The following is a 26,545-nucleotide window of genomic DNA, read 5'->3' as shown; positions in this document are numbered from 1 at the left end:
CGAATTATTGATATCAAATATTTATTTTTTGATATCAGAAAATACCTCAAAAATATTAAAACGGCGCCTCATATATATGACAGGCAGCTGTGCGTGCACATGCATATACCTTTGGCTGACACAGGCTGCGAATTTATTACATGTTTTGTCGGTGCATTATTGGTTCATTGGAAAGCGATTCTATGTACACGCAGTTGACTTGTAGCATATAGTTAACAAACACAGAAGTTTATCATTTTATCGGTGAGTACAAATCGTAAACTTCTCAATATGTACTTAATTAATTAACTGTTTAAAGGAAAGAGTCATCGATTCTCACATGTATAATCGTTAACAAAATATATAATATTGGAACATTTGCATGTTGCATTTAGCGCAACGAACGAGGACTATGTACATTTTTTTTTTGTTTTTAAGCGGTTCACGTTGTACGGGGCTCCATAAGGGTAAAAATTGGCCAAGTCGCGGGAATCATCAAAGTGCTTAAAAAGTTTATCCTGTTAAGTGGAAGAGATGGAAGCAATACAGAGCCCACTGGTGTGCTATCCTATGCGGTTTGAGCCCGGTGCAGACCTACAGAAGGGACTGCTTAAATTTACAGAGGATAATGGTTTGTCTGCCGCTTTTGTCATCACCTGTGTGGGAAGTGTCACCAAGGCAACTCTCAGAATGGCTAACAGTACAACTGTGAGTGCTACTTGTATGAAACAATAAACGTGCATCGATATTTTAAAGCATTGGGTAGAACAGTTTTTTCACCAAAATTATACAAATTTGTGATATCTGCATGCACTATATTCATTCGCGAATCCAGAACATCAATTTTCCCGGAGAAGGAGGGGGGGGGGGTCTAAGGTCTATTTTCGGTAAATTTACTATGTGAATTTATGAAATTTGAATTTTTTAGGGGCTCCGGACCCCCTCCCCCACCCCCTTCAAGATCCGCACATGCTTTATACTAGCATACTAGCATTCCTTATTTTGTTTTTCCACCCGGGTAGGGCAGTCAATTTTTCAAATATATCTACAACAAATAAATTAAATGCATTTCTATCTTATTTCTTAAATGATTTATAATAAGTCTCTTTGGTTCTATCCGCCTGTTCGGGTAAAAAAATCAAAACACACAGCATGCATAGACAGGTAGGTTGGACAATGTCATTCAGTAAAAAAAACCGGTTGGACTCTAGTGCATGTACATGTATATGCATGGGAACCACTCGTTTTATAAACGAAGGTTGTGTCTCTGTTTCGTTACAGATAAAAACTTACGAAGGGCATTTTGAGATCGTTTCACTAGTTGGAACTCTGTCGAGTGGAGGCCATCTACATATGAGCATTAGCGACGCTGAAGGGAATGTATTCGGTGGTCACGTTTTCGGTGACGTCATTGTGTACACTACAGCGGAAGTGATCGTTGGAAACTGTCCTGGCGCTGTTATGAACAGGGAAGAAGATAAAAGAACAGGATATAAAGAGTTGACTGTACAAAGCAAACCCTAACTGCACAGTGAAGCAAATACCAAGGGACTTAATTGTTCCATTGGCTTTGATGACCAATAATTGCACTGTTCTTCTTTTGTTTATTGACCACCATGTACATCTTTCAAATTGATATCATTTATATATACTGCATTTTTTGATCAAAAAGGGAAAGTTCTCCTTGAAAACTGTTTTTTTTAATTGTTGAAAAATAAATAAAAATTCTTGTAGAGGCCTAATTTGAGTCTAGGCTACTTTTTAGTTCAGGCTAAATTTTAGGACCAGATCAAATAAAACGTGCCATTGAGGCCAGACCAGGTTTTAAAATATTCCTACCCGGTAGTATTAGATCTAATACATTTGCCTATTAACATTATACAACAGACACGCCATTCAGATATAAATGGCGTGTCTGCCTGTCTGGTAACTATTCGATATGAATTTTAAATCAGATACATGTATATCTTGCTTCCTTCATCTCTGTTTCTGTGGTCCTCCTCCATGTGCCCTTTGGTCTTGCGGGCCTCTTTCCAGGCGGAGTCCATTCAAAAGCTCTTCAAAGATCTTCTGGCAATGCTCTCTATATCTCGCCGAAGCATGTGGCCCAAATATATTGGCTATTATACAATATCAAATATTTTTACTTACAAACTAATTATCCAAAGTATATATATATATTTTCACTTATTAGGCTATTTACAGCAGTAGAATCGGCCTATTTAAAAAAATGATCACAAGATGAGGTACATAATCTCTGTTATTTATGTCTCTGATAGAGGCTATTCAGATCTGACGATCGCAAAACTCTCAACCAATTTATTACTTAAAATTATCTGATGCATCAATAAAATTCTCTTTGTATCAACAGAAATCATGGAGAATTGTTAAAGGTGTTTTAAATCAGATTCGGAATATCTAAATCTTATTTTAATTGGATTGTATTCAATTAATTATCATTAATAACAAATTTTAAAGGCTATTTTATATGCGGAAGACGGCCGATTAGAAAATAAGGACAATGAAATATATTTATTGAGTCCGATTATAATATCCATATAGTATGAGCATGTAAGACAGAATCAAAGTACTGAAGTACTGACGGGAGTTGACTTTATCGATTATCATTATTTTAAAATCAACTTATCTTGCATGGCAATAACTTTCTAGTCTGTATTTGAATCACGCACTTTTTTATAATATGAATTTTTTACTTTTCCGACAAGAATTTCTAGAAACCCCATATGAATCATGTTGTGTAATATTTAAAGATAGATTTCAAACTATGTATTAGTGATCAAAGCAGTTCTAAGATTTGTATGGATCCAAGCACTACTGATATCGAACAACCAGACGCTCGGATGTCTCCGTTAATCTCCGACAAGCAAGAGAGCCTCTCTGCTTGTCGGAGATTTACGGAGACAGCCGAGCGTTTGGTTGATATATTAAACTCTGGCGTAAGAATACATGAGACTGTAAAAATATCTAAATTGTTCGTATTATGTAAAATTAGACTATTTACAAAGTGTTTATTGATAAGTTTCCTTGAAAAACAATGCTTCGAATTCAGCAAACATTACATCGAATTATTATTATTATTTTATTATTATTATTTTCAAGAACTAAGTCTTGTCAGCGAAGATGATATGTGCTTAGGTCCAAACACTGTTTCACTTTCGGTTTGCCATGCAGAGTAACTGCATAGGAGAGTTGATTAAAATCAACTCCCAAAAACAACCATTCAGGTGTATATTAAATTTCAAAAAGGAGACACTTGTGTATTGTATGCCTATGTGTTGAAACGTCATGCTAATTTGTTAAAGTGTTGTTTATATAAAAAAGGAATATATAAAGATCTCTGCAGATAAATATCTATGGCAATAGCTTACTTGGCGTTTATCGGTGTTCATACCAGTTGAACAATAGACATAATTATATTACATTACATGTACGACTGGAATAACCATCACCAGAACTGCATGCTGCAACAGCATAATTACATGTATGCAATCGCAACTTCTCGGGCCTTTCCGGCAAGCTCGGAAAACACCTCGAATGTATTAACATCACCCGATGTTAGAATTTTATACAAAATGGAGTCGCTTTCCATTAAAATAAGTATCGGCTAGACAGTCTTGTATGTCGCTTCTGTGTAATATTTAATGGATATCGTTTACTTTAATGAAGTATAGCTCACATCTCAACAGATCGTAAAATGTGTTGTATTTATATCAAGTTTTATAAAAAGCGGGGTTGTCATGGACGCCTAGTTAATACATTCGAGGTGTTTTTCCGAGCCTGTCGGAAAGGCCCGAAAAGTTGCGATTGCATAATTATAATAGACGAGGATGGAAAGACCGTGTTGCCGCCTTACATGGAAGAGGAGTAAGTAAGTAAGTAAGTAAGTGAGTAAGTAAGTAAGTAAGTAAGTAAGTAAGTAAGTAATATCCCCAAAAAGGGGGGGGGGGCAATCAGCTTATTGAAATCATGCAGCACTACAAACGCTACTTTAAATCAGGGACGTATATACTAACCCCTGTATAAATCAATTATTATCCTTCTGTGTTACCATACAATGTGTTTAGTTTGCAACGATGAATCTGATTGGTGCACATTGATTTTCTTGTCACAAATATGAAATTAATCGTTATCAAATAGTTGAACTAAATTATAACATTCAATTACAATTAATACAATCAATTATAAACAATATTCATCTCTTAAAGTCAAGAATATTTGGTAAATGAGGCCAACATCCGGTTTTCCTGTAAACCAATCACCTCGCTTTTTACACGGCAGCAATAAACATGGACGTCAAAACTGAAAATAAGGCATCGATACGTGGCGTAACGAGAGAAATTTAGATAATGTAAGGTAGAAAATATGCAACAAACAGATGTTTATGACTAAATCAGAGAGTTAGCACATAAGGTAACTATTTTCCCCCATATATTGTTTGGAAATTGATATGATTGACGTATCATCTGTCATGATTTCTCTGCTTGTCAAGAACGTATAAAACCTATTCTTTCCTGACATTTAATTTGCCACTTTGAAGAAGTGTTTCTGTCTTGCTCCATGAATATCCACGCATTCATTTTTTAAGATGGTTGTAGTAAAACAGAATAAAACTGAGTTTAAATTTGTATTGCACCTGTTTAATGGTAGGTTAGTTCAGTGACGTATATAATTATAAGTCTTTGGATACTGGTTAATGCAACCATTAATATTTTTTTTATAAATGAAAAAGCTATTATAAGACTTAACAGTTTCTAAGCTTCTGAATTACATAACAAATGAGCTACTCTTTTACAAACTAAGCATTGAAACTGTTTGTTACATTCTCCATGACAAAATATTGATTTTGATTACTGTGATGCAAGGCGAACTCGTCAACACAATTTTAATAGGGTACATGGTTTTTATTGTGAATATGATAAATTAAGTATTCCACACTGAATAGCACACAGTAACACGATCTCCCTTGAATGCTGTAAATCCCAAGAAATAAATTCCAATGTAATGATATATTGATAAACCTTTACTCTTATTTATAAAATAAGAATCAATTCTATTCTACCATTTATTTCTATATAATTTTAAAAAAGCATGTAAAAATAAAAGAATGAAACTGAACACATTTAATCCCAACTTCTTTGAAATCCTAGTTATGAATTATTTACCCAAAACTTACCAATTGAAAATCCAATTTAATGACCAAGATAAATCTAATAAAATGATTTAATACCGGTATACCATCAATATTTGAATTTTACTAAACACCAGAACTTGCACCTTGGTAAATATTTCGGTGAAGTTCGGTGTAAAATTACCGAGATTCTAGTTCACCGGCTACACCTTTTGAAATAATTTAGGTGCAATCGGAGAAATCCTAACTAAAATAATAAAAAGGGGGGGGGGGGTGCTGCTATTTAAATATATTAGCAAACACCCTATAATTTCACTGACACCGACTGGTGTTAAATAAGTTTACCAGAGATCTCGGTGAAATAGTTGGTGTCACTTGGTAAATCCCTAAGAAAACCCAATTAATTTATTCATTACCAAATCTCCACGCGCTCGCCTTAATTGTTCCTCCGACATCTTCAAAACCAACAAGACTACAGTTATTTAAAGAAAATTTACCCCCTTTTATACCAGGCCAACCCGCAATGACAGATACAAATGGACAATTAATAGAGATGCTCCTGCAAACTCCCCCCTCCCAGACTAACCCCGCTGTGATTCAAGAAGTTGGGCAGCACTGAAAACAATTAACAACAAACATTAAGCACTGCATGTATTTACATTGTAATTCACTACTACAGAAATCATTTAACTAACTTTAAACTACAATATTTCTTAATATACAAAAAGTTACAATGTAATTAAATCATATTGGTTATGTTCTTTACAATGTACCAAAAACTTCTGATTTATGCTCTACTGGCATGCAACCAGTTCCTGCCGAGGACCATTTCTCGAAAGTGCATAATATTATGTATGAAAAATGGTGTAACAATGCACTGGCCAGAAAAGGTAGTCGGCGAGAACTGGAGGCTTGCCAGTACTGTACATGTATATACATGTACGTAATATTAATTATTATTGCTCTGTGCAATATGATGTACCGGTAAGTCTTTTGCAAGAAAGTGAATAGAACTAATCAGCCCTTAACAATTGTTGCATCCCCTGGATACAACAATTGTGCATTTACATGTAACAAGTAAAACAAAATTTAAAAAACAACTGATGTTATTCCCCCTTTATTTTGCCTGTTTCAGGTACTGTTAATTTTTCTCTTTCTTTTCAGGAAATAGTAAGGATAACCAATAATGTATTCAAGGACAGAGAAATACAGTAGTCAGAATTTCGTAAAATGGAAGACTGTGCTGATATTATCCTCATTGTTTTATCTGTGCTTTGTGGTTCATATGACAGAGGCAAATGAAGGGACACAGGAGGTCAAAAAACAATCAAAAGATAAAACAGGTTTGAATTCTAACAGTAATGATATTGAAGGTTTAGTTGAAAAATCAGATGACAGTAAATTAACTGCAAGTGTGATTTCAGAAGATGATTCTAAACTTTCAGCTCAAGAACAAAATTTACCCAAGAATGATATCGGTGATTCTAGGGTTAAGAAAACAGTTACAGAGGAGTCTCCTAGGCAAGATAATAAACTTAATATGGACAAAAGTAATGAGAAACACCAATCACAAATAACCATATCTCAAAATTTTGACAATAAAGGGAAAGTCCCTGATCCAAAAATTGAAGTAAATACTGGTAAAAATGATAAACTACAAGCCCCTGAAAGGGAAAGTACCATTACAGAGACAAAGCATACTCCACATATCAAAATGGGGTCCCCATCAAGTCAAGACAGTGCATCCCAACCTAACAACCCTAATGATAAACTTAATGAAAAAGTAGAGCCGCCTGTCCAAATCACTCCTCCTGAGCCCCAAGTCCAGCCCCCAGTGGAAAACAAGCCCCAGGTCCAGCTCCCAGTGGAGAACAAGCCCAAAGTCCAGCCCCCAGTGGAAAACAAGCCCCAAGTCCAGCCCCCAGTGGAAAACAAGCCCCAAGTCCAGCCCCCAGTGGAGAACAAGCCCAAAGTCCAGCCCCCAGTGGAGAACAAGCCCCAAGTCCAGTCCCCAGAGCAGGATAGCCCCTCTGTCCAACCCCAAGTTGAGGATAGCCCCTCTGTCCAATCCTCCAGTGACAACCTGTCCCCAGAAGGTAATCATTAGTATTAGTTGTAGTACATTGTACTCGGAATTAAAAAAGGTGTGGGGAACCTGCAGTCATTATAACATTGTGTACTACCAAATACTAACTATTTAATACAATTTATACTCACTGAACTGTATAATTCTCCACAAGTTAAGCATCTTAAATTGTACACCTTCTTCTTGTAGCAATGGCGTTCATGTATTCACAAATGCTAACACTTTACATCTAGGTTACTAGTATATCATATTAAATGCATGTACATGATTGTATCTAGTATTTCAATTTTGATAAGTTCATCATCATTGACTACGGTAATTTTATATTTCTGTATTTACAAGATCTTCTTGAAGTTTCAAAATTATTGGCTAAAGAGTTTTGAACCAAAAGGCTGGATTTTATAAACATATACATGTAGTATTAATATATAGTAAAATCACCAAAGTAGTGACCATGCCCCTCTGTGATTCAGTCTGTGCAGTAAAGAGTAAGAATTTATGTTATATAATGATCAATGCTTGCTCACAGGAGGTTGAACAAATTGTCAGCAAATGAATGCTGACATTAAGCTGAGTTACTCCCCTTAGCTCACTCCGACTGATGCATAGGTTTGATGGAGTGTAATGTATTTTGTTATTTGTCATTACCAGAGTATTTATTTTTGTCCAAGTTGGTCTAATATGACCTATTTCAAAATGGAATAAAAAGAATGCAGCTAATAAAATCATGATTCCAGTTGCAGATAATGTGTACCGGTATATGATAACTTTTGGCACACAAACACATGTTCACTGATGTAGCTCTTTATGGGACAATTGTGTATCAGTTAAAAAACATCCAGAGTTTCAGAGAATGACAAAATCTCCTTTTAAATAAATTTGATAAGTCTATATAACTTTATATAACAGTTGTTGAAGAAATTGCCTCAGGCCAGAATCCATCAAACAGTCAATTAAAAGATCAAACACTAAATCAAGGGGAAAGCCAAAGAGATCCTCAAGTAGAGTCCCAACAGGCAGAGGAATCGGAGAGCCAGGGTGAGAGATCAAGCAGTGAACAGTCAGAGCAAGTAGATGAAGGTTTGAAAAGCAATGAAGAGGTTTTTGAAAGGATTAAGAATTTTAAGAAAACGCATGGACGGCTTCCAGATTTGGATGATCCAGATGAAAAGAGAGAGATCACTGGTGTTAAACACCAGAAAGAAAATGGCATTGGTACAGATCAAGTCACAGAGGATGATTTTCCAAGTCCATTTCTTAAGGAAGAACTTGATGCAGATCAAATAGAGGAAATATCGAGTTCACTGGACAACAATGTCAAAACAACAACAGTGGTGTTTAAACCTGATGAACATGGGAATATCAGAGTGCAGAAGTATACCCAGACAAGAGATGCTGACGGGGTGTATACCACTGATGTTTATGAAGGCACGAATGAAATGTCAGAAAATCAGAATGCCGAAGAGCATTATGATGCAGAACAGAACTATGGGGAAGATGAAGACCAATTTTTCCAAAACCCTGATGATTTTTTCCAAGACAATGAAGACATGGATGAAGGTAACAAGGAAGGTTCTTCCACCATCTGGCTCCTGTTCATCCACCTTGGTTTTCATATCTTCACCTGTTTTTCTGTTTGTGGGATTTAGTTGTGAAGAACACAAAAATTACCAAAGAGTTCATTTTACTAACATCTGTTTACACCATGTTTATATGTTGCAGTTATTCTATTTACATTATTTTTTTCAATTTTTTTTTTGGTTGTGATTTACCTGATATGTTTAAGATCAAAAGAATTTCTGTTAAGTGCTATGCATTGCAACACTTTGTGTTATCAGTACAAAGATATCCATCATCATCAACATAAGCCGAGCCAATGAAACTAGTAATCATTGCTAAGAGATAATCAGATATTAAACAAATCATAATTTGACAAGCAATTGGGAGGTTATAAATGAGCTACAGTAATGTAACACCGACATAATTTGAACATTCTGACATTACCCCCGTAGCTGTAATGTTAATGAACTGCATGTACCTTTAAAGAATTGGATTTGAGTACAGGTACTGAAAATTACAGATCAATTTCTAAACCTAAGGAAAAAATGATTGCTAACTGCATGAAATTCATCCATTAAGAATTTAGTGGTAATACTTTTATACATGTATACTAACATTCCAGACAACCTGTGTTTGGCTAGAATATGGTGGACTGTAAATTGTTTGTTTTCTTTATATTTCTTAATTTAAGATCATGGGAAATTAATTAAAAAATTGATTGCAATATATGTTCAACATAATTGCATCAATGCAATATCATACATTTGAGTATTTATGTAAACTTAATATAATGTGTACATGCATAATTTGAACTTACTAATTAACCACTGACAATGTTTAAACAACTACACCTGAGAATGAGTAAAACTGGAGAGATGAAGTTTTGATTGGGAGTCTTTCACTATCCTTGATTTCTTTGCATGCATGATTGTTCCCCCTTTTGATTTAGAGCATAAAATCTTCTTTCAATTTGTTGATAATCTTTTCTGTGTTTGTATTTATTCTTTAGTTCTTGTGGTAAATATAAAAAAGATTTCTTTTTCTTTTTTTTTTAAATGCATGTATGGAAATCATAATTATATTTTATTATACATATGCTGATATTTTAGCTGATCGATATGCAGATTTTAAAAAAAATTGCAATGTGAAATTTTATCAGAATTTCTGTTATTTTATAAGCTCTACATTAACTTGAACATGTTTTCGTTTTCAGGGGAAGACATAGAGGAAGAACCGCAGGAAGAACTCACTGCTGAACAGCGCCAAGGTCAGTAATACAGATTACCGAACTGAATACTTTGTTTGCAAAGAAAATCATTTTGTCCTTCTGTTTGTTTATCCCATTTAAGTGTTCAGCCTTTAAGTTCATGGTCTTAGCCTTTTATTTTGAAAAGCACATAATTAGCAAAAGAGTTTGTATTGACCTGAGAGTGTGCCATCACTCCATAGCCCTGACCAGAGGTCATTTGACCAAGGTCAAGGTCATGCCATCCCACTAAGGGCATTTATGTTGTGTTAGTACATTAAACTAATATCAGCAAAGGTGTTTTGTTTGGATATCAAAGAAAAGATTACATAATGCAATAATAATGGTTACCGTAGCATGGAAAGATATCTTAATTGGAACATTTAACAGAGTAGGTATGGACAGGCTATATTTAACTTGATATATAAACATAATGATCTTTTAAATTGATAACACATTGTACAAATCATGCTTGTGATGCATATGTAATGCAGAGGATCAAGTAAATTGAGGGAGAGGGTGCATGGATATTGAAAAAAGTATAATCAACTTAACTCAACTCGTACAGTTGTGTAATTCAGACACTGATCTTCAAAGTATTATACTTACATGTACATGTTTACATGTAGTTGCATTTAAGCCATGTGTTTTGCATATTTGATTGTTTATGAACCAGGTATTTAGACTTTGAATTAAATTCAAGGTTGTATATTGAAATATCTATTAAACTCAAGAATTGTCTATACAAAACGGGGAGCCCCTTTAGTGACTCCTTAAACTTGAGATATTCCTAGTGCATTAATAAATGGTATGGCATTGTATATTGAGCAGAAGCAGAAATTTTGTCTCCCTGACCCATTTTACCTCTCTTTATTTATATTTTCCGACATTTGTTATTTATGAAGAGCATTGAACAGTGTACAAGATCACGTAATTTCCTATTAACTTCTAAATATTTACCAGAGAGACAATCGTAGAATGCCTGTCCATGCACATGAAATTTAATGGTTCGTTGTGGACTATTGCTCTTATTTTTTTAAATGGTTGTCATTTTTAATGCATGCAGAAATATAATCTTAGATCTGACCTGGAGTTGAATACATGTGTATTTCATGAGTTTATTTGCTTTTTTACCTGTTTAGCTCAGGAATACTACAGTCAAGGAGAAGCCCTCATCAATCGAACCTATGACAAGGACCAGCACCAGTAAGTCAGGAACTACAACTCTTAATGATCTATACACTGATTACACAATGGATTTTAATTTCTGGCTTTTATTTTCATTTTGTTATGGATAGAAGAACGAGTTTTATAAAATTGTAACTGTAAAAACTGGCATGTTATGTCTGTTAGGTGTGCATTGTATAAGATTTCTACCCTTGTATGCATTGACTGAAGAGATTCTTTATTTTTGACAGGGCAATGGAATATTTCCAGATGGCAGCCAAGTTGAACCATACTCAAGCACTGGAGCATGTGGCTTTTGCCTATATTCTTGGGGATTTTTTACCACAAGACACTGAAAAGGCAAAGCTTATGTTTCAGGATCTGGCTGCAAGGGGGTCCCCCAAGGGACAGCTAGTAAGTATACTAAGAGAAAGGGTTATCTTACTTTGCAGCTCTCAAACAAAGTTTCGATTTATGGGTGTTGCTCAAACTCAAGACTGTTCTCCCTTCTGCATTATTAATGGGCTGCGTTCAAGATCGTAGCTGCTACGGAGGGCTACGTAGTTGAGCCGCAACGTAGATATTCGTAGCCTAAATATTTTATGCTAAGTATCAAATACAAGATGGGCACCTTAGTTACCACTTTGTAACAAACAGGAAATCTATTTATTTAGTGATATTTTATTCATCCTTTGAGTTATAATGAATCTTAACATGTATATTTCTGCTTTAAATTAACAAATTATGTCAATGTAATTATTGTCTTTAGTTGAAAATTTCCAACTTCAAATTTGAGACCTAGCAGCTAATCTAGCAGTCCGTTCAATAGACCTAGATATCTACGACCTAGCTACTAGGTTAGCTGCTACGATCTTGAACGCAGCCCTGTTATTCAAACTCAGGGGAATAAATGAACCAATGACCAAAGCTCTTTTGATAATTCTTTGCAGGGACTCGCCTTTCTTTATAGTACAGGAATTGGAGTCAATTCCAGCCAGGCAAAGGTATTTTTTTAAGATATAAGAAGGTTGAAGAAGATGATCAGTTTTGATCTGTTTTGCTAAGGAATGACATTTTTGATGAACTTTCTTATTGCTATTGTGTCTCTTTACAGTCCCTTGTGTACTTTACTTTCGCATCACTGGGAGGGGATCCTTTGGCTCAGATGTCTTTGGTAGGTGTTTCACAATGCATGTTTTGTGTTGATTTAATATTGTTTCTTCCTTATGTTGTTGTATTATGCTTTTTGAATGACCTTTTGCATAGGATATAAAAGAGTTATCTTTCTTTAAATGTGTTCAGGGTTACCGTTATTGGTCAGGGATAGGTGTAGAGAGGAAATGTGAGACAGCGCTGACATATTACAGAAAGGTAGCAACAACAGGTACGTCACAAGTAACCTCTAACAGCATGAAACATTATACATTACCTGTAACTTACGACAAGTATGCAACAGTTTATTTTTTACAACATGAAATATTTTTCATTAAGTATAGTTTATCAATGACAAAGGTCTAAATTACAACAAAGGAAGTGAAATGAATGCAAGAAAAAAAAAATGTTCAGATTAATTTCTAAAAAAAATCATATAAGCCTAGATAAACTACATTGAGACCACAGGATGAAAGCTTAAAGGCAAGTTGTGAAATTATGACAGGAAATTGAATAAATGATAGCCATTAGACAATCCTGGATGTGAACTTTTTTTTTATAAGTACATCATATTCTAAAATCACATTATCTTCATCAAAGTGCTGGTAATATCAATTGGATGCGATTCACATTTAATTTGCACATTATGTAGACTAGCAGATAATTTGCGGTCTGATAATTATAAAAGCCTTATGTTACAGTCATTGAACTAATAGGTATTTTGAGGATTTTTGGCAGCATACATAGACTATAATTCTTTATCTACCTTGTACATTAGGATTGAAATTTCCTTTGTAGTCACCAAGAATAGATTGCATATTTTTCAAGTGCAAATAGATGATGAGAAAGTGTTTATTTTTGTAATGAAAATTAAAGTACATTGTGATGTTTAAATGAAATGATACATTAACTTTGTGTTGAAATAATTTTCATCAAATTGAGAATGACAAAAAAATTTCTATGAATTGTCACTGACAATGACTATTCTAAAATGAAAGTACAAAAATGACATGGTTATAGCAAATAGCTAAGGATAGGTAAATTTTGATTTGTTGTAAACATAAATTATTTTAACTGATAAGTTTATGTTACAATTTAAAAGATTTGAGGGATGAATCTGATCTCTCTGTAAGTGTGTTTGTTGTTACCCTGTTTTACTGGATATGATAATCCTGTGTTCCGATTTGAAGTGGCGGATGCGGTGACCATGTCTGGTGGTCCCATCGTCCAGCGGATCCGTCTCCAGGAGGAAGCCGAGAACCAGGTCACGGGACAGAGCATGATGATGGACGATGACCTACTTCAGTACTACCACTTCCTGGCTGACAAGGGTGATGTTCAGGCCCAGGTGGTGCTAGGTCAACTCTACTTCCAGGGGGGACGTGGCGTGGGGATCAACCACGAGGTATCCACAGGGTCAATGTTGCACCCACAAATACTGTAAATTCATAATGAAATGCAAGGAATTAATATCTGCCTAAAATCACACTTTTATTTTTTTGACAGTTGTAAACCATATTAAATTACAAAAACTTTCAGCACTTGCAAATTTATATTTTCACAATTTGATTCAAAGTACATGTATGTGTACTAAGGAATCTACAGTACCCCATAGGGTCAGAGTGGCACACACTATAAAAGTCAAGAGCTTGCAAATCAAGATACTCATCTTTGATATTAAAAAGGATTGTTATACTTACCAGTAAAGCATTCAGTTGTTAAGTGTTAATACCGGTAGTTTATGAACTTTATCAAGTTTTCATTCCAATACCACAAAGATTAAAGGAGTCTATAGAAACCAGAGTAAATTACCCGATATATTTTTATTCCAGAGAGCCCTTCATTATTTCCTGATGGCGGCGGAGTCTGGTAATGCTAACGCCTTTGCTTTTCTTGGAAAGGTGAGATTGATTCCTAGAGAATCAGTAATTTCTAATAATTTTTTTTAAAAATGCATGTATGCCTGATATTGGAACTGAAGTTTTCTGAAGTTTTGGATCAATGTAGTGTTTTGATGATTTGCATTAAAACAAATTACAGGAAAACAATGTCCTGGACTGAGTTTTAACAAACAGCTGTTTATTTATGTGACTTAAACATACATGTATAGACATTGTATGATATGTAATAATGTTATGTGTAAACTCAAGCAATAAAAAGTTATATTCCTACAGTGATATAAGAACTAAAAGGAATGATGATTACTGTATTAAAACAAAATTTTAAAACGAAAATGATACAAAATAAAAATTAGCCGCATACACAGGTGTACATAGGGTCTGAACTTGTCTCTGTAGATGTACTCAGAAGGCAGCCCAGCTGTAAAGCAAAGTAACGAAACAGCATTCAGTTATTTCAAGAAAGCTGCAGACAAGGTATCACTATTGTTGAATTCTTTGTAAGATTTTCACAGAAATCATAATTTACAATAACATCATTTCCATCATTTGATTTGAGTTTGTTATTAAGAATTGCATGCCACCTACCGGTATCTGTTATTTGATATAGACTCCCTTAAATCAAACCTGCAAATTGTTATTGATATACAATAAAACTGATATGAATGTGGTTTAAAGGAATCGCCGTAATATATACAGCTTATGGATGCTTTTTTGAAGATACTTTTCACCTAATAGATTTGTCTCTTATTTAGGGGAATCCAGTTGGTCAAACAGGACTTGGAATGCTGTATATGTATGGAAAAGGAGTAGATAAGGTAAAAATAGCAATAATGTGATCATCTGTCCAAACAAATTTAATGATCGTTGTAAGGCATATTATATTGTTGCCACTAATTCACCTTAATACCAAGATTCTCATAACAATCCTCTTTTATCTGCATGCTGCTGTAAAATAAGTAGGATAAAAACACATTCATATTTGTATAACATCAGGAGATAATGAACGGAAAAAAGGAAATGAGAGAGAGTAGCTTCATTTTGTTTTCTGTGTGGCTGGTTTCCCAGCCTGTGGTTATATTACGGTGATTACACGGAGAGAGGAGCTATTGATCACAGTCAGTAGCAAGCTGAAGTCAAGTGAACAAAACGTTTCAAACATTATTTGGTTTGAATGACTTCTAGCAAACTAAGCATCTTGTTAGTTTTGTGTTTCATACCAATTTCCTTTTGTAAATTTTGTAAGCAAAGAAAAGCCCCAATAAACTTCAATAGATAAACTTTGTTTACATCTGAAGCGTGAAGTATTTTCTGTGGCCCTCGAGCTGTCAGTTTATGTAAACAGTTTTCCTTAACGCGATATCGTTTGGTTTGATATTTTTTTTTTCTTTTTTTGAATTCCTAGAGAAACAGTTCTTTTGATGGGTTTTTGTGTGCTTTTGGCAAACTGTTTTATGATAGGGTAATTAATCCAATTTTCTGCCAATCAGATAAGGGATCATTAGAAATTGTTTGTCTTCTCAAATTGCTTCTCATAAAAAATATGTATAGTACATGTAAATGCAAAATAAAGTTCTCTAATAGCAGAATTAATTACCAGTATTATGCATTTGTACATAACTGCATGTATCTTGTGAACCTTGTATAGCAAAGATATAAAACTTTTGAAAACTTTTAATTTTGTTTTCATAAGGCTTTGTATTGTTATGATATATACAATAGAAAAAGTCAATTTTAAAAAATCACAATCGCCCCCAGCAACATAAAAATGTTGTTAACACAAAAGTATGGATACTTTGGTGTAAAGGATATTTCGAGATGGGTGCAGTTGCAAGATAATATGGATTGAAATACATGTAGCATACAATGGCTCCTTTGTCTGAAATTTGTACTTGTTGCATTTTTTACAGGATTACACCAAAGCCATTAAGTACTTCAGTCTAGCTGCAGACCAGGGCTGGGTAGATGGACAACTACAGCTTGCTCTCATGTATTATGGTATGATTTCTCCCATTGACTGATAGTTCATTGACGAAAACAATACCTTAGTAGTTTGCTTATGGAACAAAACTATTGAGATTAGAAACTTTCCCCATCCACCCCCCTTAACTCCACCACAATACCTCCAATTGTTAAAAACTTCCTTATAGCAAACTCTTGCCAACAGCAAGGTTTGGTTTTCCCATAATTTTGAATTGTATTTAAACTTATAGAGGAAAATGCACGTTGATTTCAGTTATAATCATCATTATTATCAGATTTGTTCATCTCTGAGGCCTCATTACTTTTACCTCCATTTGTGTAGGTGGTAGAAAAGTTTTACAACTTTATAATAGATCTTATGCTTCAAGTTTTTACCTATATTTGTCAGGTGGAAGAGGTACACGTCGGGACTACAAACTAGCTGTGAAGTACTTTAACTTGGCCTCTCAGGGCGGCCATGTTTTAGCTTTCTTCAACTTAGCCCAGATGCATGCCACTGGTACAGGTGTACTAAGAAACTGCCACACTGCAGTAGAGGTAAGGATGAACTGTAAGCTGACTACATTTAATCACATGTTTCAGTTATTTGCTTGATCATTTTATTTCTTTTTGATCATTTTATTTATTGGAAACTTGTTCCTTGCCTAATGAATAATATGTTGGTACAAATTGTCACTTCAAATGTTGTCGTGACGAATTGAAATCATTAGTTGTAATAAATGTTATAATTTGATAACTTGGCATTCAGTTTATATGTGTTTAAACATTTCACTGGAAAACAAGAAAAGGATTTTTTGCATATTTATCCAAAAATACAGAAAATACATATGCTAATATCAGCAATTTTCTTCTAGTTGTTCAAAAATGTGGCAGAGAGAGGGCGCTGGGCAGAAATGATGCCCGAGGCGTACAATATGTACAAGGAAGGCCACCTCGATCAGGCCCTGATGAAGTATGTCTTCCTCGCGGAGCTGGGGTACGAGGTGGCACAATCCAATGTGGCCTACATGTTAGACCAAGGTACATGTAATTCCTCTTATTCACTCAGACATATGTAATTCATGCATTGCAGAGTTGACAACCGATATTTTGATTTTTGTTAAATTATATCAATAGATAACAAATTTATGAATACAATGTACATTATTTTAGGTGAGGTTGGAATGTTTGAGAACACAGAGGTTCTGGAGAGGGCACTGTTACAGTGGTCCAGGGCCGCTTCCCAGGGTTCCACAGTGGCCCGAGTCAAAATGGGCGACTACCATTACTACGGATATGGTACAAAGATTGACTATGAGACAGCGGCTAGTCATTATCGCCTGGCCTCGGAACAACAGCACAGTGCGCAGGCTATGTTTAATCTGGGTTACATGCATGAGCAAGGCCTCGGCCTCAAACAGGTAGGTTAAGTCATCCATTCTGTATTGAGTGAGCTTTTCTATTTCACTGGTAAAAGGAAACAGGCTTAGAGCTGTTCAGTATTTGATTTAAAGTAAATCACCTGACAAAGACTCAAGATTTTCTTTGACACAGTGTTGGATAGAATTGCTCAATTTGTTAATATCAAACCTACTTTTGTTTGGCAACCTTTGTCTTGAGGGAAAAAATGAGGTGTTAATGAAAATTTTGTTGGAAACCACAAAATGTTAAGTGGAGCCATAGAATGGTGTAATGTGGCCTATTTGGCTTGCTTAATGTACTATTAGTGAGCCTATGCATTAATGATATAACTATATATACAGCCTTGAGGTTGATATCTGAATCACATTTATAAAACCTATAGGTTAAACTTTTTCAATGATGATATAAAAAAAAAAATCTGGGTATTATCTTTTTCTAAATATAAAGAAACTTTAATTTTCAAACCATCACAGAAATGTAACACAAGGAGTAAAAGTACATGTACATGCATAAAATACGGTACCCCCAGGGATTAGAAATTTAAAATCCTATAAAGTTTTGGGTTCTTATTTTTTGCATACTTTTTTGCAACTATTTCAAGTGTAAAGTTTAATTAAAATTCTACTTAATAATCAAATGCACAATCATCAATTTACATATACATGTACAATATCTGACTTACAGGATGTGCATTTAGCCAAGAGGTTTTATGACATGGCAGCTGAAACAAGCGTGGATGCCCATGTCCCTGTGACTCTAGCCTTGATCAAACTAGGATTATTTTACGGTCTAGAGGTATTTAGCAAAGAGGTAAGTAAACAGATTTCTTTTATTGAAGTGGGAAAGCGTTAAATTGCAGTAACTGGCAATCTGTGGGAAGCCAGAGATATTTGCAGTGTGGTATTGCATTAAAACAGCAGTATTCCTCGTCTAGACTTCAGTTTTTTTAACCTTAATGGTTATCGGGCTGAGTTGTATGCAATCTATTTTAAGATAGAGGAATTTTTTTTAGGAATCTATATTTGATATCATTGTTAGGGAGGTCTTTAGCACTTTCTATGAAATTACCCTCTTTCAACCCCTGAGCTTCATTACTGTTTAAGTGATGAAGATAGTTATATCATGCAATCTTGTTTTCTATCCGCTGAATTTCCCGATTGAAGTCAAATAGGTTCAGGGGGAAAGTGATGAGCAGGTCGAAAGTTTGACTGCACCGTTAACTGTTCCTTTATTGATTAATCAAGATTTATTGTACATGCAGAGGGGAAAAAAAGAAGAAACTGAATTAGACAGGAAGAGATTATAGAGGATAAGTTATATATCTATGTATGATTGTGTGCAGAGAAAAATTTATTCATAATATTGTAGATAATAGATAAAAATCATACTCCAGGGATGTTTGATGAATGAGAGAACCTGATTAGATCAGTATTGAGTGTTCACATGAGAGTGTTTACTGAATTGACCCATCACTTGATGGGGTTCTAGCATTGTGTACACTCTGACAATTACTAGAACTTAGAGGACATTATGGAACGCCAATACAATGAGCTAATCCATCAAGTTCATTGTGTAGGCAAAAATTAATCTTCATTTTTGTCCAGATAATTTGATTTACTGTTATTGTATTATTTGATTACATGGATTAAGATTGAAGTTCTCCCAGTCTTGTCCTTGTCTTGTTGCTTCTGTCAGTGAATCTGACATGTAACTGATGGTTGACTTTGTAGATTTAAACCATAAAAAAAGCTGATTGTTTACAATAATGCTCCATGTCAGAAGAAATAAGAATGGTATTGTATTGTACTTTGATATATGTCCTTGAGGGACAGTTACAGTATTCATAAGCTAGGGAAAGTTGTGGTCTCTTTCCTGTGCAGAACAGGGATCAAAGACTGGCTAGGATGACAAAAACTTAACACTACAATGTATCTTAAATGATGTAGAAATCCCCAGCAAAGTGCTGGTCATGTTGTGTGGGGGCTGATGTGTTGTCATTTTATGGATTTCTTGCACTGTAAGATCTTATAAAATTATGTTTAACTTGATAATATGAGCAGTGAAACATAATCCATCTCTTGCCCTTCATTTTTTATGAATGAATTTCTGCTGTAAGATAAGCTTCTTGACGGAGGCAGTTATTTTGAGCAGTGAGTGTAAAGCTATAGGGAGTGGGTGCCCTTTAACCGTTTGTAATGGCCTAGTACTCTACAAAACTGTGAACATACACCAATTCAAGTACCTTGTTCTCTGATCTTTAGAGTATTATTGCCAAGTTTAATGGCACTACAAGATGTTCCTCGTAGAAAATTTATGTCATTGAGTGCTAGATCTCTCTCCTCTACTGCATTGTTTCAGGGGAAATATTTTCTCTAAGATTTTTGCTTGATAAACAGGGAAAAAAAGCTGTAACTTGTAATTGTTAAGTTCCTTCGAATTCATTAAGTTTTATGTCAGAAATACCAGATAAATTGGTCCACTTCCCTGCATGATGCATCAGATGAGTTCTAGGGTCCCCCCAAGAGTGCATAAATTGTATTGACAAATCGCTAGCGTAGGAATTTCTGCTGTTACCATCACCTTCATCAGTATGCTTATTTGATTATGAAATTTTCGGGGCAGAGATCAGGAAATGTTCAAATTAAGAGTAATGTGCAAAATCGGATTGATTTACTGACACATAGAACATTAAATGTCTCAGCTGGAGACGATTGCATCTAGATTTCATTATGAAGAACATGCATCTCATACAGAGATAGTGTTTGTTAGGGTGGGCTCTGAATCTGTTCCATCTCCCGTACTTTTACTCCCAGCGTAACAAGCGATAAACTTTGCGAATTGGTACATGAGCAGATGACACCCATGTACCTAATGATAAAAGGACAAAAGGGCTACAGAATAGGAAGATACGACCACATGTATTTATCAGATGTGATTTGTTTAATACAGTTTCTGACAATTTACAAATTATTCATAGAGTATGTTAAAAATCTGTATCTTGATTAATCAAACAATTAAATTTTTTTCTTCAAAGATAGTGCTCACCATCCTATTGAAATGATGCTTTGAAGATTGCAAAGAGAACGCTGGTTTTTGAATTTTATTGTACACCAAACCTATTTTTATTGTTATCGCGATTTTATGGGGTGGCCTCAAAATATTAAAGTACAGAAAGAATGCATTAATTCAGTGCAGATTAGTAAAATAATAGAAACTTAATTCATTCATATATAGAGTGTAGTTAACATTAAATTTTTCTTTGAAGTGGAAACAGGAAAAGTACAAAAAGTTTCAGTGACAATATCGTGACTTCCACAGATGGAATTGATGTCAGGTCTAATTCTGTGTTATCATTGGTTGGAGGACAAAAGTCGTGGAGAGGCTCGTATCCATCAGGAACAGGAAGCACGCGGGTCGGAGATCGGGGGATAGTTGTCAATAGCGCTCATTGATTGGGGTGGCAGTGCATGGTCTAGGCATTACTTGCTATCTGAAACTCCACTACCAGCCTCCGTTCCTCTGTTGACATTAAGCATTAGATCTTTTGTTTTCAAGATGTTTTGATGCAGATTTAGATATGTCATCTGTCTCTTTCTTTTGAATTGACAACCTGATGCTACAATCTTTTTCTCAAAGATGATTGTTGACTCTGGTCAGATTTGGTTTAGGTACTTCTCAGTGTTTTGTTTACAGAATCTAATGGAGAAGTCTCAATGGGAAGTTTCAGGTATTGTCCTCTAACAGAACTATCTAATCCATCCCATGTTAAGAGGGCTCGTTGATCATAGCCATTTTTAGACTCTATTGGTCTCCTTTAGAAGAAGAAAAATTATGGGAAAATACCAAAATCTATATATCGATAAAATATATGGATTTTTTCTTTATTCAATAATATGCATGTACTGTAAATTCGTTATATTACGCAAGTACCTAATTCCCGGATCCTGTATCAAATCGCTAGAATTAATATAATATTACAAACATTGAATTTTTTTCTTATTTCTTAACTCTCAGAAAATAATGGCAAGATTTTAAAATCTGCTATAAAGGGTGTTTCTCATGATTTTAATTCCTTGCGTTTTATTAGGAATCTACAGAGGTTTATAGCTTAACAAAACAAATCTTTAAATTGTAGGTAGATCGGATGGTTAGTTTTGTTAACCATCCAGCCTCCTTAAAATTTATATTGATTTGCACAAGGTGACTTTACTGCAGTGTCAAGTATGACTGTATCTTGGATCATCAATCACATTGAATAGAACCTGATAAAAAGGGAACAAGTTTAAATAAATCTCAAAAAATAAAACTAATAAATGCAGGCATGCTTTCTTTTTGTACAGTTTTACTTCAAGGGGCAATTTAGAAATAGGATAACGTCAGCAGAACTTTCAATTTCATAGAAAAGTTTTTGTGAGTGAGATTTATAAATAATTCAGCATAACAAACATTGTTGACTGGGGGACTGTTAAAGCTTCAAGCACTGAGGCTATTTAGCTGTAATAATAGGGCCCTGATTGTCAGCTTTGGGATCAGCTGCTACTTCACTCCTTTGATGAAAGAGTTAATAGCTTTCACCAATTGCTCTTTTTTGTGTGAGTGCTTTCCAATACATATATTTTGAATAGATAAAGAAGCTAAAATTGTATTCAGATAAAGAAATCTTATGGCCTCAGATGTGGAGAGCCAATTCTGAAGCATTAGCTACATTTTAATTAAACTTCTATGTGGGTCAATTACCAGAGTTTAAAAGTTGATATTTTATGTTTGTTATACTTTCATGTTAAATACTGAAATCTGATTGGTTAAGACGCAGTTAATAATATTTACTATTACCCTCAGCGTTAGCAACGCACTTGGCAACGGGTAACATTAAAAAATGTTACATGCGCGAAAATTATGCGCGTACGGTTCGCTGTAGAATTCACGTTATTCCTATATAAAAGCAGTAAAATTTTCTTAAAAATTTTAAAAAAGACATTCAGTATAACAAAATAAATAGTGCCTGTTTGGGAGGATAACAGTTGAAATTGACACCCCTCGAAAACCATTGTCAACCTCCGCTTCGCGTCGGTTGACAATGGTTTTCTCGGGGTGTCAATTTCAACTGTTACCCTCCCAAACAGGCACTATTTATATAATAATACACTTAAAAGCGCATTTAATGTAAAGGTAATATGGAATGTTTTTTTTCTCTCAAAATATCTGATTTGCACAAATAAATAATAAATCAATCAATATTTAAGCAACAAAAATAATTCTTTAAAAAATATACTAGAAGTGCACCTTTTAGGGTTTAAAATTTAGTTTTATGACATTTAAGATTTATATTCTAATAGAATAGAATTTTTGTCTTAAATGACAGATAATGCCCATGAAGTATGTTCTTGTAAACTATTAATTAACCATTTCTTTCTTCTTTTTTTTGCTCTTTTAAAAGAAATAAACATAAAGATAAATATTCCTTTTTTTTATTATTATACAGTTGAGATGACTGTTTGCCAGCTGTTGTTGTTAGTCAGATTCATTAGACATCAAAGATCAAAGAATGTTACATTTTTAAAAAAAATTACAATGAGGGAAGGGCTATACATGCATTAGATAAGTGTTAGTTTTGACCCCCATAAATCAATATTTTTAAAAGTGTTTCAAGTATGCTAGATTGTTTTGTTACTTTGTAGAAGAGTTGACATTACAGACGTTTTTATCCATTTGTCTTGTTTTTCTGCACTTGGTGTTAGTATATGATGTCAGAAATGACACCGTATTTTCAATTATTTTAAAAAAATTTTCCTGTGGGAAACATTAGAGATCAGTCTAGAACAAGCAACATACTCTTGTGGTACTGGGTAATTAGTTTTTGCCTGAAAATTAGCAATAAATGCAAAAATGCTAAAAATAAAAAAAATAAGTGCATTAAGTTAATTTCATAAAGAGCTCTTGGATCAATTAAAAATCATGAAAAATCTTAATGTGTACAAAGTAAATCTAGTATATAAATAAAATGTTCAATTTTCTGATTGAAAATTAAAAACTAAAAATTGATAATTGATTAAAAATTAAAAATATATATCAAAAAATATTTTAATGAAAATAAAATTGTTGACTTTTGGAATTTAGAAATTTTTCTTAAGCATTCTCTTATGGTGATCAATAATAATGTGTATAAGTGAATACACATAAAATTGTTTCTGAAAATAAAACCCTACAAAAGTCCTTGATTTACCAGAAGTGTTGGTATGAATGAGTGATATTCATGCTTAAACTGCTTCAGTGAAATTATCTGCCTGATATCACAATGAATTGTATCCATTTCTATTTGAACTTTTTCAGGGGTCAATATACATAAATGTATATGATATTACAATGGTCATTGCACGAGATTATGGTTTGAGAGATGCTTTATTGTGTATATCAAAACACACTTAAGTTCAATACTGGTATTTTAAAGGATCTATGTTTTTCAAATATATTAAAACAAGTTAAAAGATGTCAATGTGACAGCAAACTGGGTTTTCTTTTATGTGAACTGTATCCATAATCCATGTCAACCCTGAATTGATAAACACTACCTACCGTATCCAGTGAAATGGAGTACCCAATATGCAAAATTTTGCCTAAAAATGATTAAGTTCAAAAGGTGGTATTTTTTTTCATAAATTATAAAAAATCAAAATCCTAGAAATATGCACACCTCTGATATATGTACAATTGATCTGCAAAAGAGCAAAAGAACAACTTCCTATCTTGAAAACTGATGGAGGAGTTATCCGTACAATGAGGGTACCCTTTTGGCAGCCGCCTGCCGTTTTCCCTATTTCAATAACCAGATTTTTCCTTTGGAAAACCCAGTTAAAAATGAGAAATAAACAATAATGTTAAAATTTAAAATGGTGTATAAACTAGATTTGTACATACATGTAATCAAATCTTCTGAGGAGCACTTTGAACTCAACAGGATTTGATCTCCTTACCAACTATATGTATATAAAGTTCATATGCCAGGGGACCTTTTAAAAATGCTATTGATTTAGTCTTCAGCAATCATGAGTTTGACTTTGTGTTACAGATGGAGGACTACCAAAGACTGTTCACTAGGTTGGACCCCCGCTTCCTGCTGGGACCTGACTGGGACATCTATCTAATGACATTCCTGGCTCTTTTACTCGGGTTCATTGTATTACTACGCAGGGTCAGGTGACACAGGCACTATTTACAGGAGTGAAATCAACAATAGGCCATTATCATGATTATTACATGAATTTGAAAATCCAGTGTTTTTATTCAGTCTTTCTAATTTAGTAATAAATGAAAAACATATTATAATTCTATACAATGTGTACTTGTAGCAAGTCAAAAATCCAAGTCATAAGAATCAAGAATACCTTCACTTTTCAATAAAAATGGGTTTATATAGAACTAAAGTAGAGGAATGGAGGATTGATTTTTTGAAAGTCCTCAGAATATTCTCTTTTTCAACATTCTGTGGGTGAGGATGTTTAAATCACTCATTTTTTAGCATCATTATAAACAGTAATAACGGGGTTCCATTGTGGAACAAAGCATCTTGTAAATCTATGGAATCTGATGATGTGTTTGAAATTGAAAGAAAAATATGTGAGCACGGACTTTGAATTTTTTGATGAATGTTAATTTTTTACATTGTACATTGATTAACTGAGATGCGTTTTTGTTGTGGTGTTGTACAAGACCTTTGTTTTCATTTTTAATCCACAAGAAGTGTGAAAGAGTGTGTGAGATAGGAGTGCCATAAAAGAATGGGAAAAGGACTGCATGTGTGATTGTGGATGTGATCGGTGTGTGTATGTGGAGTGAGGGTGATTCTGTTGTTTGGTGCATACGCAGAGAAAATCTTATCCTGTATTTATTTTGACAGGGAATAAATGAATGATAAAAATTGATATTCCAACAAACGTTTTTTTTACTTTGTTTAATTGGTGAAGTGTTGAGTTGAAACATTACACATCTCTACTAACGATGTTGTTGGGAAACACTAGCTTCAAAAGCATTTTATTATAATAATAAATATCAATGTGTGTATATTTTAACATTTAAACATACATGTATTAATGTTGATTGTTGTGACGTAATTCTGACCCAAACCTACGACAGAAAAGGTTGATTTTTTTTTCGTAGGGGGTGACCTAAACGTTACATTTTGTATCAGAGCAAATCAATTCATTTCCATTGTATGTAGAATGTATGTAAGACTCTTGCTCTATATTTATTTAATCCGAACTTTATTTTTTAAAACAATCCTACGATATTGATACAAAAAATCATAAATGCCTTGTAGTCACACAGGCTAGGATATTCTCTATCCTCAGTAAGGATTACCTCTTCCCGTAAATTAATCGAGAAATACTTATACATGCGACATTGATGATTCGTGTCCCAAATTTACACGTAATATATTAGCTAAGATAGTTTTGGCAAAATTGTAAAACAAATTTTAATTTTAGACAAAGGAAAGGAATTAGTCGGTAACAGTGAATCAATTTGTCATTGTTTGGCCAGTTTTAGCTATTTTTTTTATACATCCCTTAAGGTAAGAGAGATTCAAGTTTCTTCAACCCAAAATATTGGACAACATAGACCGAAAATACAAGTCAAAACTAGCATTCGTGTTAAGGCTATTTAACGTTAAGAATTTTCAAAGATTATCAAAGCCAGTGTACAGTTTTCATTATTTAGAATTATGTACTCGTCCTTGATCAATGAGCATGCAATTAAGGTGACACAACCAAAGTAAGAATTGTGAATTTTCCCATCCATCCTCTCTAACCGTATACAAGGTGAATCTGCTAACACTGTAACACTGCGCACGGAAAAAATCCCGCACTGTAATTATAAAAACTGAGCCTGTGAAACCTTGGAAGAAGGAACAATAGATATTTTTTAAAGAT

At 34.1% G+C, this 26,545-nt stretch overlaps 1 protein-coding gene across 4 annotated transcripts; it reads left to right on the top strand.

Annotated features, from left to right (window-relative positions):
* Positions 1-4,244: 4,244 nt before the first annotated feature.
* LOC105345138 (protein sel-1 homolog 1) lies at positions 4,245-25,540 on the top strand. Of its 4 annotated transcripts, XM_011453184.4 has the most exons (20): positions 4,245-4,410; positions 6,293-6,471; positions 6,574-7,224; positions 8,124-8,774; positions 9,988-10,041; positions 11,163-11,226; positions 11,439-11,601; positions 12,138-12,191; positions 12,302-12,361; positions 12,490-12,571; positions 13,530-13,744; positions 14,172-14,240; positions 14,637-14,714; positions 14,993-15,055; positions 16,148-16,235; positions 16,609-16,757; positions 17,075-17,240; positions 17,373-17,620; positions 18,306-18,431; positions 24,688-25,540. In XM_011453184.4, the coding sequence occupies exons 2-20, from the start codon at positions 6,315-6,317 to the stop codon at positions 24,817-24,819; spliced, it is 3,270 nt and encodes a 1,089-aa protein (XP_011451486.3). In that variant the 5' UTR covers positions 4,245-4,410; positions 6,293-6,314; the 3' UTR covers positions 24,820-25,540. The 4 variants fall into 4 exon arrangements, with proteins under 4 accessions (XP_011451486.3, XP_065942798.1, XP_011451488.3 ...); XM_066086726.1 differs by having other exon boundaries at positions 6,293-7,224; XM_011453186.4 differs by lacking the exon at positions 6,574-7,224 and having other exon boundaries at positions 4,247-4,410.
* The last annotated feature ends 1,005 nt before the right edge of the window (positions 25,541-26,545 follow it).

Source organism: Magallana gigas, chromosome 6, assembly GCF_963853765.1.
Source record: "Magallana gigas chromosome 6, xbMagGiga1.1, whole genome shotgun sequence".
Taxonomy (NCBI): Eukaryota; Metazoa; Mollusca; class Bivalvia; order Ostreida; family Ostreidae; genus Magallana; species Magallana gigas.
Note: the sequence above shows the minus strand (reverse complement) of the source record. Positions and strands in the feature narration are given on the sequence as shown.